This window comes from Arvicola amphibius, chromosome 3 (assembly GCF_903992535.2).
Source record: "Arvicola amphibius chromosome 3, mArvAmp1.2, whole genome shotgun sequence".
Classification (NCBI taxonomy): domain Eukaryota; kingdom Metazoa; phylum Chordata; class Mammalia; order Rodentia; family Cricetidae; genus Arvicola; species Arvicola amphibius.
The window spans coordinates 133646352-133661108 of NC_052049.1; the positions used below are offsets into that span (position 1 = coordinate 133646352).

The following is a 14757-nucleotide window of genomic DNA, read 5'->3' on the forward strand; positions in this document are numbered from 1 at the left end:
ACTTTTTAGGTTTGATTTGGTTTGGTTTTTCGAGACAGGGTTTCCCTGTGTAGCTTTGGGTGACCTGGAACTCCTAACTCACTCTGTAGACCTGGCTGGCTTCCAAATCAGAGATCTACTGGCCTCTGCCTCCTGAGTGTTGGGACTAAGGGTATGCACCATCACACCAGGCTTAATTTTTTTCTTTTCCTTTTTTTTTTTAAATTCACAGTAAGGGGGAATCTTTGTCACCCTTGTATGTGGATGGCCAGAATGCCTCCCTGCTTAACTGATCCACTGCGTGCCTCCACCTTACCAACACTGGGATTACAGGCGACCATGTTGGATTTTAGCGCTGGGGACCGACAATTTTTGTATGCTAGGCAAACACTCTACCAACATTCCCAGCCCTTCACATTGCTTTAGCGATTTTAATTTTCCTCAGCGCTGTCACATTTAAATAGTTGATGAGGGGCCGCCAGGATACATCAGAAAGTCTGTGCGGGTCCGGTGCCTGTGCAGGGTGGTGGCGAAAGCGGCAGCAGTGTGTTAGGAGGAGTCTTGCTTTGGAGACTCTGATTTGGGGGTGGGGGCAGGGTTTCTCTGTGTAGCCCTAGCTGTCTGGCCTCAAACTCAGAGATCCACCTGCCTCTGCCTCCTGGGTGCTAGGATTAATGTTGGGTTTTGGGATTAAAGACATGTGCTACCGCTGCCCAGCTGAGACTCTAATTTTTTTTTTTTAAGTTTAGTTTGTGTGTATGGGTGTTTTGCTTGTATGTATGTCTGTGCATCTCTTCTGTGCCTGGGTCGCATGGAGGCCAGAAGAGGGCGTTAGATCCCCAGGGCTGGATGCAGATGGTTATTGTGTCCCCATGTGGGTGCAGGAAAATGAACCCGAGTCCTCTGGAAGAGAAGCCAGTGCTTTTAGCCACTGAGCCATCTCTCCAGTCCTCCAAGACTCAGATTTGCAATGACCAATTGTGAGGCCCTGGGCAAGTCACCTGACTTCTTGAGGTTCCAGTTTTCTTTTCTGTGAAAGAAAGAGTGATACAAATGGCATTCATTTTTCCTGCAGTGGTTGTTGGAATTAAGTAAAATATTGCACAGGATGGCATTCTGTAAACATAAAAGTTCTGTGTATAATAGGGATTTCTATTAAGCCCAAATATACATCACAGGAATGTGATGGGTACATAGAACCATAAAATTTGAAATCTCTGTGTATGGAATTCTTCCTGGCTATACGTACATTCCATGCTAACATCTCCTTTCCTTCCATTTCCCCTTCCCTGACGCAGGTCTGGGCCACTCCGCTGAACTGGCATTTGCTGTGGAGCCAAATGATGATATTGCAGTCCCTGGACAGCCCATAGTGCTGGGCTGCAGAGTGGAGGGGACCCCTCCAGTGCAGGTCTCCTGGAGGAAGAACGGAGCAGAGCTACCTGAGGGCACCCACTCCACCCTACTGGCCAATGGGTCCTTGCTGATCCACCGCTTCAGGCTGGACCAGGGAGGTGGCCCTTCAGACGAGGGAGACTATGAATGTGTGGCTCAGAACCGCTTTGGGCTGCTGGTCAGTCGGAAGGCCCGTATCCAGGCTGCAAGTAAGTAGATATCACTTTTTCCCCTTGACATAAACCAGCATGGTGACCAGTCTATGTCACAAGAGCAGTGTGTGTGTGTGTGTGTGTGTGTGTGTGTGTGTGGTGGGGGAGACCCATTTTGTGAAGCTCAGAAGATCAAATTTTCTAGCTTGGACCAGTTGGCTGGTGGCATAGGGGTGTCTTTGCATGGAAATGACAGTTATATCATGTGCTCTTTGTAGTGACTCGAACGTAAACTGACAGGACTGTAGTCAAAGACTCGTAGGCTGGTGGCGGGGCCTCATCCACGTCTTCATTCACCTTCTCAAAGCTTTCACCTGTGTGTCGTACCAGGAGCATCCTGGTCCATTGATTATGTTCTGGGGTATAAACATGGAAAAGTTTGCCTTATTTTGTGGGGTACTTAGATTTTTAAAGAGTCGTTTTAATAACATGAAATTCTTAGCTATAGATTAATTTTTGAAACATTTTGAGTAGGATAAGACTTCACTATGTCAGTAATAGGGTTCTCAAACCTGTCAACAATTTTCTTTAAGACCAAAACAACAACAAAAATACGTGGTAAGTGGTGCTGGGGAAATAGCGAAGTCGGCAAAGCATTTGCCACACAAGCAAGAGTTTGGCCCCTGGAACCCTTGTCAGAAGCCAGGTGCGGAAGCAGCAGCCTGCAGTTCTAGCTGCGGAAGGGAAGATAGGAGGTGTAGTACGCACGCTAAGTGGTTTTAAAAATAAAACCTCCCTGTCAGATATGGGGTAAATGCTGAAAGATCAGCGCAGAGTAGCCAGCCTCTAGTTCTTACCTCTACCGGATCCTCAGACTGAATGCCCTGAGCTCCTGTCTCCACCTGCCTTATTATATCCCTCTCTCTGCCCAGCCGTATCCTTTCCTGTCTCCACCTCCTGGTGCTGGGATTAAAGGAATGTGACTCCTAAATATTGGGATTAAAGGTGTGAGCCACCACCGCCTGGCTCTGATTCTCTTTTAGGTTGGATTGTTCTTCTGTAGCCCAGGGTGGTCTTGAACTCACAGAAATCTGTCTGCCTCTGTCTCCTGAGTGCTGAGATTAAAAGTGTGTGCAACTAATGCCTGGCCTCTATGGCTAACTAGTGGCTGCCTCTCCACTATGATGTCAGGCAAGCTTTATTTGTTATAGCACAAACAAAATATCACCACAAGGAGGAGCCCTGAATCTCATTGCCCAGCCAGCTCAGTTGAGTTGGCAAGCCTTAGGTGCCAATGAGAGACCTTGCCTCAAAAAAACAAGGTGGACAGCATTGCTGAAGAAGATACTTATGGTTGATCTCTGGTGCATGCGTGTGCATGCGCGCGCGTGCACACACACACACACACACACACACACACACTCCACTTGAACATACACACGCACACAATAAATAAATGTTAAAAAGAGAAGAGATTAGCCAAGCGGTGGTGGCGCATGCCTTTAATCCCAGCACTCAGGAGGCAGAGAAAGGTGGATCTCTGAGTTCGAGGCCAATCTGACCTACAAAATGAGTTCCAGGACAGTCAGGGCTCTTACACAGAGAAACCCTGTCTCAAACAATGAGGGGGGGCATTTATTGGAGGACGAAGAAAACAAAAGGAAAGAAGGAAGAAGAAAGGACACTCCTCCTGAGAAATGGCAAGGGTCGAGAGGCCAGTGGACAGTGTTCTCCATCCTAAATTTCAGTACTTCAGGAAAGCAGCTTAAAAACGCTGCTTTGACTGTGGTCAAATGCTAGCCAGCATTTATTCAGTACTGGCTGGACACTGAGCACCCAAAATTCCTTATGTGACTTATTTCGTTGATTCATCACAACGACTGAGGGAGACATTCACTAACATCCCCCTTTTAGAGATGAGAAATTTGGGCCTGGAGGAGGATGGGATTCGGTAGTGACATTCTGGGAGGCAGGCAGAAGAGCCAGACTGCAGCCTGGGCAACCTGAACTCTCTACCCTCCCACTTAACTCCTATGGCATGCTGCCTCCTTTCCTGTGAACGCTGACAAGTTCCTTCCTGGCTCAGGGGACATTTGCAACTGTGACTGTGAACAGGCTGGTGAGTGATGAATTGTTCCAGGCAGGAGCCCTCGTGCTGGGCTGAAGATGCCCCTTTGTTCTGAGGAAGGCTGATCCAGGCCCCCATATGGAGCTTGCTGGGAAGCAGCCCTGGACTTGGAGATGGAAATCACTTTTGGCTCAGCCACCCCTGGCCCTGGCCCTCTCCACCAGGCAAGGGAGACTGGTACAGCCTCTGGGCAGATGGCCGGGTGTGTGAGTAGAGGTTGGGATTCAGAGAAAGACCTGGAGTCTGGGCTTGACTCACTCAATGAATGAATGAGGAGAAAGAGGAAGAAGGAGACTGAGAGGAACTGCCCGGGAAGACACTGCCTACCTCCCTGGTCTGTTCTGTTTCATTTTATTTATTTCAGCAAGTGCAGTGAACTTATTGATGGTGTTCAAGAGAATAGTGCTCTCTAAGCTCCTCCCCCTTCTTCTGTGGGTCTGGAATGGAAACTGTGAGGGGAGAGAGATACCCAAGTATGTGTTTCAGGACTGAATTAGGAGAGGGACTCCTCAGCAGCGAGGGCCTCTCTCTTTCTCTCTGTTCTTTCGGGGGTGAATTGTCCAAAGTTTCTTACTCCTTGGAGGCCATGGAAGTCATCTACCACCCTGTTGCTGTCATAGCAGGAAATGAGTTTTACAGTGTTGTTACTGAGGACAGCGCCAGCTCCATCATCAAAGGCGGAAGGTGGGCAGCACAGCTGAAGACTTAAGAGACAACCCGGTCCTCAGAGTAGCCCAGGATGCCTTTTGTGAACACTCAAAAGCCTGCTTCACAATCTTCTGGATGCCATTGTGCCTGGCAGCTTTCTCCAAGTGGCATGTCAGATCCACGACAGACACACTAGGAGTAGGAACACGGAAGGCCTTGCCAATGAGCATCCCCTTCTGCTCTGGGGTGACCTTGCCCACATCCTTGGCAGTGCCAGTGGGTACAGGGATGATGTTCTGACAAGTCCCACAGTCAGCACACGCCACAGCTTCCCAGGAGGGCTACCCAGAGTCTTTGGGGTGGCAGTGATAGTAAGGGCTATGGTGATGAGTCCTTCTACACTGTCATGGCCTGTTTTAGTGCAGGGAGATAAAGGCCTGTTGGATCTCTGCATCACCAGCAAAGGATCCTGGGAGGTAAAACCTCAGAAGGAGAGAGAAGAAGTGTGAGGGGGAAATGGTAGATGTGTTTCCCTTTTCTTTTCTTTTTTTCATGCTGGGAGTCAAACCCAGAAACTTAAATATACTGAGTAAGGATTCTATCTCTCAGTGTCTTTCTATGTGCGCTGTATTGTGTACATGTTCATATGTGTGCACATATGAGGGAATGTACATATATGTATGGAGGACAGAAATTGATGTCAGGTGACCTTCTTAATTACTATCAAACTTACTTTTTAAAATAGTGTTTCTCATTGAACTCAAAGCTCACTGATTTAGCTAAACCAAATTGCCAGCATGCCCCAAGATCCTGCTGCTTCCACCTCCTTAACCCTGAGGGTATAGGCCCAGCTTTTTTTTTTTTTTTTTTTTTTTTTTTTTTTTTTGGTTTTTCGAGACAGGGTTTCTCTGTGGCTTTGGAGCCTGTCCTGGAACTAGCTCTTGTAGACCAGGCTGGTCTCGAACTCACAGAGATCCGCCTGCCTCTGCCTCCCGAGTGCTGGGATTAAAGGCGTGCGCCACCACCGCCCGGCTAGGCCCAGCTTTTTTACATTGGTTCAGGAGATCTGAACTCAGGTCCTCACATGTGGGCAGCTGGATATCAACCAAACATGGCATATCAAGTTGCCATGAGACTAGGCACCTCTTCTTGTATTAAAGCTGGACAAGGCAGCCCAGTATGAGGAGTAGGATCCCAAAAGCTGGCAAAATAGAGACAGGACCTGCTCCCACTATTAGCAGTCCCACAAGAAGACCAAGGTACACAGCTGTAACGTATATCAGTCCCATGCGGGCTCCTTAAACCACATTCTTCCAAAGGTAGGCTGTGCTGCAGTCTGACTTATCCTTGGAACTTCAGTTTGGGATACAGCAGCTCGGGGTCCTAAGATCTATGCATGACCTTGGGATTCTTGGACTCTGCTTTCCTGTCTCACAGGCTAATAGTGTGAGACTTGAAAACAGACTTGCTAATGTGGAGTCCCTGTTCCCTTGGCCGTCTCCTGGCCCACAGCACGTGCATTGTCTTTCCTTGAAGGAAAGTCACGAGGATCAATGCATCCTGAACTTCCTGACAAATAGGGATCACTCAGGAACCCATGTTTGTTTAAAGTCATCTTCACAGACAAAAAGCTTTAAACGTAATCTTCCGCTAAAGCCAACTGCCTGATTCCACTCCCAGCCTGGGTTTTCTCACTTGTTGGCATTCATCTAGAGAAAGCTCCGTGGACTCTTCCAGGCCATGGGTCTTTGGGCTCTGTGTTCTGTGTAACCCTTCCCAGCCTATCTACCAGAGACTCCCTGCTATCCTCCCTCTTGGAGATGCATGCATTCATTGACTCCCTCTAGTTGAATGGGATTTTTTTAGCTGGTTTACTTCAAAAAGGGATGATTTTTAGGGCTGGAGAGATGACTCAATGGTTAAGAGAACCTGTTGCTCTTTTAGAGGACCCAGGTCCTCTAAATTCCCACCACTCACATGGCAGCTTACAACCATCAGTAACTCCAGTCCCAGAAAATCTAATGCTTTCTTCTGGCTTCCTTGGGCACCAGGCAGAGACGTGATGGTGCACAGACATACATGCAGGCGAAACACCCATACACATAAAATAAAAATGTTTTAAAAGGAGAGGGGTGGCCTAGGCTCAAGGGGTAGAGATAAGGAAGGGGTCCATTCCAAGCTCTCTGTCCTCTGGTAGAACCTCTCAGTCCTGCCTCTTGACTCTTGGTCCTAGGCTCCTGGGGGAATGGAAGAGAAACACCCTATGATCAAGTTCAAGGATTCCCCAAACTGAGCCCATCCTGACAACCCCCCAGGGTGGGGAGATCTTGATGAGAGAGCAGTTTTGAGTTCTTTTTTTTTTTTTTTTTGTTTTTTTTGTTTTTTTTTGTTTTTTTTGTTTTTCGAGACAGGGTTTCTCTGCAGCTTTTTTTTTTTTTTTTTTTTTTTAGAGCCTGTTCTGGAACTAGCTCTTGTAGACCAGGCTGGCCTCGAACTCACAGAGATCCGCCTGCCTCTGCCTCCCAAGTGCTGGGATTAAAGGCGTGCGCCACCACCGCCCGGCGAGATGCAGTTTTGAATCTAAACATCTAGACAAGGCCCAGATTAATGAGAGTTCAGGTAATGTCAGTGCTGCTGACCCACAGCTGCCTCTGCATGGCCGCCGTGGCCACCCAGGCTCATGTCATATGATCTAGAGTTTGGAAAACTGTGGGTGGCCTAGTGAAGTCCATAGAGCCAAGGCTTCAGGGGCAGAGGCTGGGTGGGTTTGAACCAGCTCTGTTCCTCATTGATCCAAAGATCTGCACAGTGTTACTTAATCCTCTTGAGTTACTGTCTCCCCATCTGGCCACAGGCTGCGATCCACTCAGTGTATCTGGCTTTGGGAACATTCTTTGAAGTAGTGGACTAAAGGACTTGACATCTAGGAAAAGCACAGTGAGCATCCTGGGTAGGGGTAGGCGTTGTCCACTGATGCCACCTGCATATTTATCAAGCAGGCTGGGCAGTCCCAACAGCGAGTTGAAATATGGGCTGATACAGCAAACAGACCTGGGCAGGGTGGCCTTGGGCCTTGGCTCCCACTCTCCCGTGCCTTTGAGACCTTGGGCACGTCACTTAACCTCTTGGAGCCCCAGATTTCTTAGGATTATGTGCACAGAGAGTTCAGCACAGGCCATAGGCAGTGCTCTTGACGACTGATAAGGAACCACAATGTGAACGATTACTGTTCCAAGCTATGACTCCAGTCTTGGCTGTGGCGTGATTCCTAGGAAGGACACACAGTAAGACCCAGTCTTTTTTTTTTTTTTTTTTTTTTTTTTTCGAGACAGGGTTTCTCTGCAGCGTTTTTAGAGCCTGTCCTGGAACTAGCTCTTGTAGACCAGGCTGGCCTCGAACTCACAGAGATCCGCCTGCCTCTGCCTCCCGAGTGCTGGGATTAAAGGCGTGCGCCACCACCGCCCGGCAAGACCCAGTCTTAAAACACAAAAAACAAAACAAAACAAACAAGATCAGAGATCAGACCCCTAGGTAAAACAGTGGGTATGCTAAGCGGGAGAAGGCCAACTCTAGTTCCTTGCTCTCTCCAGAGCTGCAATTCCTGCTTCAGAGAACTGGATCATTCTCAGCACATACAAGAGAGAGCAGGTGGGGCAGCTCTGGGTCCCCTTTCCACATGATTGGTGGTTGTGTGGATCTGGAGTTAGGTTTGGGTGGGACCAGGAGAAGTTTGGGCAGGAGCTGCTGGGGGCTACACTTGGTGGGAGGCTCAGAGCTCTGAGTAAGGTGATGGAGTGGTGGGGAAGTGGGTCCTGGAACTGTGGCTGGTAACTGTGATGGCTGCTGTCACCTGATAGTTGATTGTCCAGGTATAGCGTGTGGAACTAAAGCTGTCCTACTGTCCCTGAAGGGCAGCCTAGCTCAGGAGGGCCAAGGAAATGCTCCTTGCTGCTTTGTTTGTTTGCCTTTTGTTTCGTTTTTTTGAGACAAGGTAACAATCCTAGCTGTCCTGTAACGCACTTTGTAGACTAGGCTGGCCTTGAACTCACAGAGATCCGCTTGCCTCTGCCTCCAAGAGCTGGGATAAAAGGCATGCACCACCACCACTACCACCCAGCTCCCTAACTGCTTTTCAAACACACATCTGGTTACTGTCAGGGCAGGAAGCAGGCACTGCAGCCAAAGTGCCAACTGGTGGGTGACTGTCCACATGTAGAAGTGTTTGCTGCTGAAGTTCATCCCATTATGACAAGATAGATGGGTGAGGGTCAGCCCCTTTACCTGCCAGTCATGCCTCACAAGTGGTGTATGTGTGTGTGTGCGCGTGCGTGTGCATGCGCGTGAATGTGTGTGAGTGTAGAAACCAAAGGGCGTTCTTGGGTGTCATTCTGTAGGTGCCACCTACTTTGTTCTTGTTTGTTGTTGTTGTTTGTTTTATTTTTATTTTATTTTGGGTTTTTCGGGACAGGGTTTCCCTGTAGTTTCTAGAGCCTGTCCTGGAACTAGCTCTTGTAGACCAGGCTGGCCTCGAACTCAGAGATCCACCTGCCTCTGCCTCCACCACCACCCGGCTTGTTTTTGTTTTTTTAAGACAGTCTCACTGCATGTCCTTGACTGGTCTGGAAATCACTATCTAAACTAGATTGGATTTGAACTCATAGAGACCCACCTGTCTCTGCTTCCCTAGTGTTGACCCGCTACACCCAGTGCACCTTGTTTTTTTTTTGTTTGTTTTTTTTAATATTTATTTATTTAGTATACAATATTCTGTTTGTGTGTCTGCCTGCAGGCCAGAAGAGGGCACCAGACCCCATTGCAGATGGTTGTGAGCCACCATGTGGTTGCTGGGAATTGAACTCAGGACCTTTGGAAGAGCAGGCAATGCTCTTAACCTCTGAGCCATCTCTCCAGCCCTAGCACCTTGTTTTATTAAGACAGAGTTTCTCAATACCTTGGCTCCCAAAGTAGAAGAGCAGACTGTTAGCCAGGGAGTGCTGGGGACCTACCTGTATCCACCTGATGTCTCGTTTTGTTTGTCTGTTTTTCTACAAGCAGGTTCTGGGGATTGAACTCAGGTCCTCATGCTGGCAAGGCAAGCACTTTACTGACAAGAGTGTCTCCTAAGCCCACATGTGCACCATTGTTTGGCACTCTTGAGCCACTTTGAAGGGTGATAGAAAGGGAAGGAGGGTGGAAAGGCCCTTTGGGGACCCAAGAGTCCTGTGTGCCTGAACAAACAAGTCCCTGAGAGTGTGGCCCAGGCCCATCTCTGCTGTAAGGTCCTTACAGACCTGCCTTTGCTGGAACTCTCCCCAGTCCATTCTTGCCCTTCTTCCCGTACCAGTTCCTCCCTAGCCATCTAATTTACAGTCATTTCTCTTCCTTCTCCTAGGGTGGGAACAATTGTGGTCTGTGGCATTCAGATTAGAGTCCTTCCCCTGGGTGATGGCTGCTTGCATTGTTAAGTAACTGGTTTATAGCTACACACTCCATCTGTCTCTTCAGCTAGATTTTAAGCTCCTGGAGGGCTTCTCAGTTTTTGTCTTCCTCTCTCTCTCTCTCTCTCTCTCTCTCTCTCTCTCTTTCTCTCTCTCCATTTCTTAAGCTGACGGACTGATAACACAGTTCCAGAGAACGGAGACCACGAGCATGGGGAGCGGGCCTGAAAGTCCACTGTGTTCATATGGGGCAGGATCATGGGTGTCCGCTCTTTTCTAGAGGAACTGAAACTCTGTCTGCCCCACCAGATCGGGTGTGATTGCCTAATTCTCCCAGTAGGTCTTGGGTCTCTAGCCTGGAACTTTCCTCTCTGGCCGGATGGGCCCTGCTACCCCGGGCACTTTGGCCTGATGGGAGGGAGACCTCCAGCTCTGTGCAGGGCTCAGGGCTGCCCCTCACCCACCCGCGGGACTTGAGTGTGGAAGTTGAGTGCTTCTGGTTCCCACACCTTGGCTCCACTGTCGCAGGCAGCCAGCTGGCCCCTTAAACACAATGTGCAAATCTTCTCTGTTCCTGTCCCCGCATTGTCAGTGGCCAGGCGCCTGGGCTGGGAATGTGGGCCCGTGAATAGGAGAGGCATTTGCAGCCTGCAAATGAAACAGGCCCCCAACCCCCCCTAGCCCTCTGCCCCCTTCCCACCCCTAGGGAGAAAGGACTTTTTCACTCCTGGCCTACTTGTATCGCCTTTCTCTTTCCTCTCCAGAGCCCCTGCAGGCTGGTGTGTGTGTGTGTGTGTGTGTGTGTGTGTGTGTGTGTGTATGCATGCACATGTTCATGTGTTTGTATGTGTGTCTTGAAGAGAGACTTTTGCACAGTAGCTTAAAGGTTATTTTACACTCCTTTAATAAAAGTGAATGGAACAGAAAGTTACCCAGAATGGCAAACCCAATAGCTCCCTCCTGTCTTGTTGAAACTGTACTAATTCCATCAAAAATGTTTGCCCTGTGTGCAGCTAACCTGTGACACCCTAAATTTCTCTAGTTGTAGCCATGGAGTGGGGACAGGTTCATCTCTCCGCCCTCCTAGTGCCAATTTGTGACACCCTAAATTTCTCTAGCTGTAGCCATGGGTGTTGGGGGGCAGGTTCATCTATCCGCCCTCCTCGTGTGAGCAGCATAGCCTGGCTGGGCCGCAGAGCTGGCGCAGACCCCGGAAAGGGTTGATAGTTTCCTGTCCTGATAGGCTGAGGTGCGAAGGAAGCAGGTGAACCACAGGTCAGGGCTTGGAGAGTGAGGTCTTAGACTATAAGGCGGTGAACATGGCCGTAGCTCCCCAGGTATCTAACTTCTAGTTTTCATTCATTCTGTGGGTTCCCAAATCTGCCTGCCATCCTAAGTGAGCCTATGGACATGTGCTGACGGCCCCTTCCCACCCCCACCTCATTTCTGAGCTTGCTGCCATGTCCCAAGCCTTGATAAAACTCTGATATTTACTGCTATTAAAGAACACTTCACGAGGAGGGGCTCCTGGACCTGCTGTCCCATGAGAAGAAGGTGGGGAAAAGCCTGAAGAAGGGCTGGAGGGGCAGGTGAATTGAACCTAGGCATTGTATATCCTGGTTCAGACAGAGAGTTTGAGGTAGAGACTTGCAAGCACCCACTGCCTCTTCTGTCTCTGTTGTGCCGCTCGGAACTTCCATACATACACACCTCTGCCTTCCTCGGAGGCAGCTTTGGGGTGTTTGCCTTTAATATCAGGACCAGTTTCTTCTGCTCTGTTCTCCCTATCTTCTCCTTGCCAGTTCCTTTTCTCCATTTACTGGTCTGCCGTTTCTCTTGCCTTCCTCCATAGTGATTTCTCTAATCTGCTCTGCTCCCAGGGAACCCTCTGCTCTGGGAACAGATGACCTCTGTAGAGAGCCAAAGAAAGGGAGACTCAAAGAGGACCCCAAAAGAAGGACTCCGCAGGCTTCCCCCACAAGCAAGGACCTCTCCAGAGGAATCTGAGAAGCTAGCCGCCTCTTAGCTGGACACTGACCCTGACTGTGAGCTGGGGCAGCCCTAGGCTGCTCTCTGGAATGCTGGTGTTGGGTTGCAAAGAGATGCTAGCAATTGATAATGGGCAGAAACTGGACTTTCTGGTCTCGCTGCTGCCCCCAAGGCCACTGGAATGTGAGGGAGTGGAGACTATCAAGAGGCCCTGGGGACTTGGGGTGGGCAGATGGAGACCAGACCACCTAAACGGAGAGGAGGGGCAGATGAGGGGCAGACCACCATGAGAGAGACCCAAGTTGTAGCTCCTGTCTGAATGGCATGCTGCAGAAAAAGATCCTAAAATGCTCAGCCCACTGAGTAGCCTACCCGGTCTCCAGGAGAAACCAGAAGAAACTTGAGAGTGAATCTAGCTCCTTTTTCCTTTTTCTTTCTTTCTTTTTCCTTTTCTTTTTCTTCCCACGTAGCCCAGGCTGGCCTTAACCTCAAGGCTTACAAATGTGCGCCGCCATACTTGGTTGTATAGACTTAAAAGCTGAGGCTTTAGGGTTGGAAAGATGACCCAGAGGTAAAGAACATTTGCTGCTCTTGCAGAGAACCTGAGTTCGGTTCCCAGCACCCACATCCAGCTGCTCACACCCATCTGTAATCCCACTTCCAGGGGATCCAGTGTTCTCTTCTGGCCTCTGGAGGCCACCTGCACACACGTGTGGAATACACTCATACAGATGCACGTGCAGACACAGAAATTTAAAAAAAAAACATTTTTAAAACAAAAAACTGGAGTCTCAAGGGCAAGACTTGTCCAAGGACCTCCCAGTCCTTCTGCCTGGGCAGCAAACTCTTCTCCCTGCCTGAACCAGGGCAGCCTGGACCCAGGTCCCCAACCCTGTCTCTCTATCCTGTTCTTCAGGCTTTGGCCCAGCCACTTCCATGTCAGATATTTCGGAAATCTGGCTTGTTGACTCTCTGAATTCTGGCCTTTGCCAAGAACCTTATTCCCCGCTACTTCAGAAGGAGGGTGGGGAGTCGTCCCTGTCCCTTGTGCCCCTCCTAGTCGAACGTGTATGTCTCTGTTTTGCTTCTGTCATGGTTGGAGTTCTGAGGAGGATGCTGACACACCGTGGCAGATTGCGGAGGTCTTAATGAGTTCCCAAAGCACACTGGATATAGGGCGCTGGCCATGAGCTGGCACTCGAGTGAACCAGCTAATAATAACAATAAAAGATGCAGTCGTGATCACCGGGGGGCGGGGAGGGGGGGCTGCTCTGTGATGAACTCTCCCTGGGCTTGTTTACTTAATTTCCACAACAGTTCCATTAGTGTTTCTAGTGCTGTTTTGCAGATGAGAAAATGGGGGTCCGAAATAGTCGAATAACTTCCTGAAGGGTCACAGGAAGCAGGGAAGCTGAGATTCAAGCCCAGGTTAGCCCGCTGTGGTGCTCTCTGGAACACATGTGGAGGAGACCCGTTTAGAACCCTGGCCTAGGAGGCTCCTCTTTCCTTCCTACCCTGAGCCACTGCTAGGGCCTCCCAGAGAGACTTGGGCTCTGCTCACCTTCCTGGAGGGGCAGAGTGAGAAATACACTAGCAAAGGAAGTTGGGGCGTTTGCTGGGGCTGTTGGAGGTAGAGGAGGGCGTTGCCTGTTCTTGAGGAGGGAAGACAAATTCCCCTCCCCCCCACCGGGGTCCCTAGGCTCCCTTTCACTTTCTTGTTCCTCACGCATAATGATGCTGATTGCTCCACAGCTGTCATAATTACTCTTTGTTTGAAAATTCAGAACAAATCACAGGAGAGGAACTGGCTTGGTTTGTGATGGCTTCTTCTCCCCAGGGGTCCTAGCAGGAGGGGGAGGGGGAGGAGGGTGTCAGGGAAGAACCATAATCAGCCCGGAGGAAGGAGCTATGGCTGCTGGCTGCTGATTGTCCTTGTGCCGTCCCCTGGCCAAGGCAGTAACGACTGTCCCCAGGCTTGGTGGCCTAAAGCTTCCAGGAGTTATCTGCCCACTTCTGCCCAAGGTTAGACTCTCTCCTGGCCTGCGGTGGAGGAAAGAACACCTCCTCCCACTAATCCAGAGAGAAGTCCATGGTGGTCCCCTTGCCCTCTTGGCCCTCATGTGGCAGCCTGCTCACTAGGGAAAAGTAAAAGGTGTTTGTTGGAAGGGCACAGAGCAGAGAGCCTTAGTGAAGGGTAGACGTGGCCGAGAGGCCCCCAAACAGATCAATCATTGTATGTTTTGGGACTCAGTTGACAGCCATGGTGCTCAAAGCTCCAGTCTTCCCCAGCCACTGTTACTTCTGATTCTGCCCGGTGCACACTCAGCCTGACATCACTTAAATTTGGAGTTTCGTAAATGCATTGCTCAGCACTGTGTCTCTGGTGGTCTTGTGCTGCCCTTTATGCCCCTCCCAACCTACGTCCTCTCTCCTCTCTAGTTTATTAGTCCCTTGCTGTCAGGTCATCTCTACAGCCACTAGCATCCGTGCAAGTGTGAGAATGTGTGTCTGTGCCGTTGTGTGTGTTTCCTTGCTTCCTTGGCTCTGGATGTCCAGGACCCAGTGTCTTAACGTCCCTCCTTCTGTAGTCTGCTTGGTCATTTTGAACAGGGACATCTTTACCTGGTGAACTCTGAAAACTTGCCCCCCATGCAGTTTGGGAATCTAGAACTGCGGAGAAAAAAAAAATGCCAGAGCTATAAGCCTTGGACTCCCCCTTCTGTTCTTCCCAAGGTGTCTTGGCCCAGGAATTCTGACCAAGGGGCAGAGCTAGACAGTTTATGTACAATTTGAAATTGGGAGGGAAGAATCAAAGGTCTCAGAGGCTGCAGGAAAGCAGACTCTTTCCTGATGATGATGATGGGAGCATGTCAACCCGACAGTGTTTCTGCCCAGACTGCATCAGAAAGGGAAGGATAACTCTTATGCATTGTAAGCTCACACAGCCCCGGCCGGCCCTCCCCTCTTTCATCCTCCTGACTAGTGTGCTTCTCATACCACTGCCCTGGAAATGGAGAGCCTTGTCCCA

General features: G+C 49.7%; 1 protein-coding gene across 1 annotated transcript in view; it reads left to right on the plus strand.

The window, feature by feature from the left end:
* The window catches only part of Igdcc3 (immunoglobulin superfamily DCC subclass member 3), a 44508-nt gene that overhangs the window by 1824 nt on the left and 27927 nt on the right, over window positions 1-14757 (plus strand). Inside the window, exon 2 of the mRNA XM_038322226.2 lies at window positions 1278-1583. Coding sequence (XP_038178154.2) covers window positions 1278-1583 — 306 coding nt within the window. The remainder of the gene's footprint in view (window positions 1-1277; window positions 1584-14757) is intronic.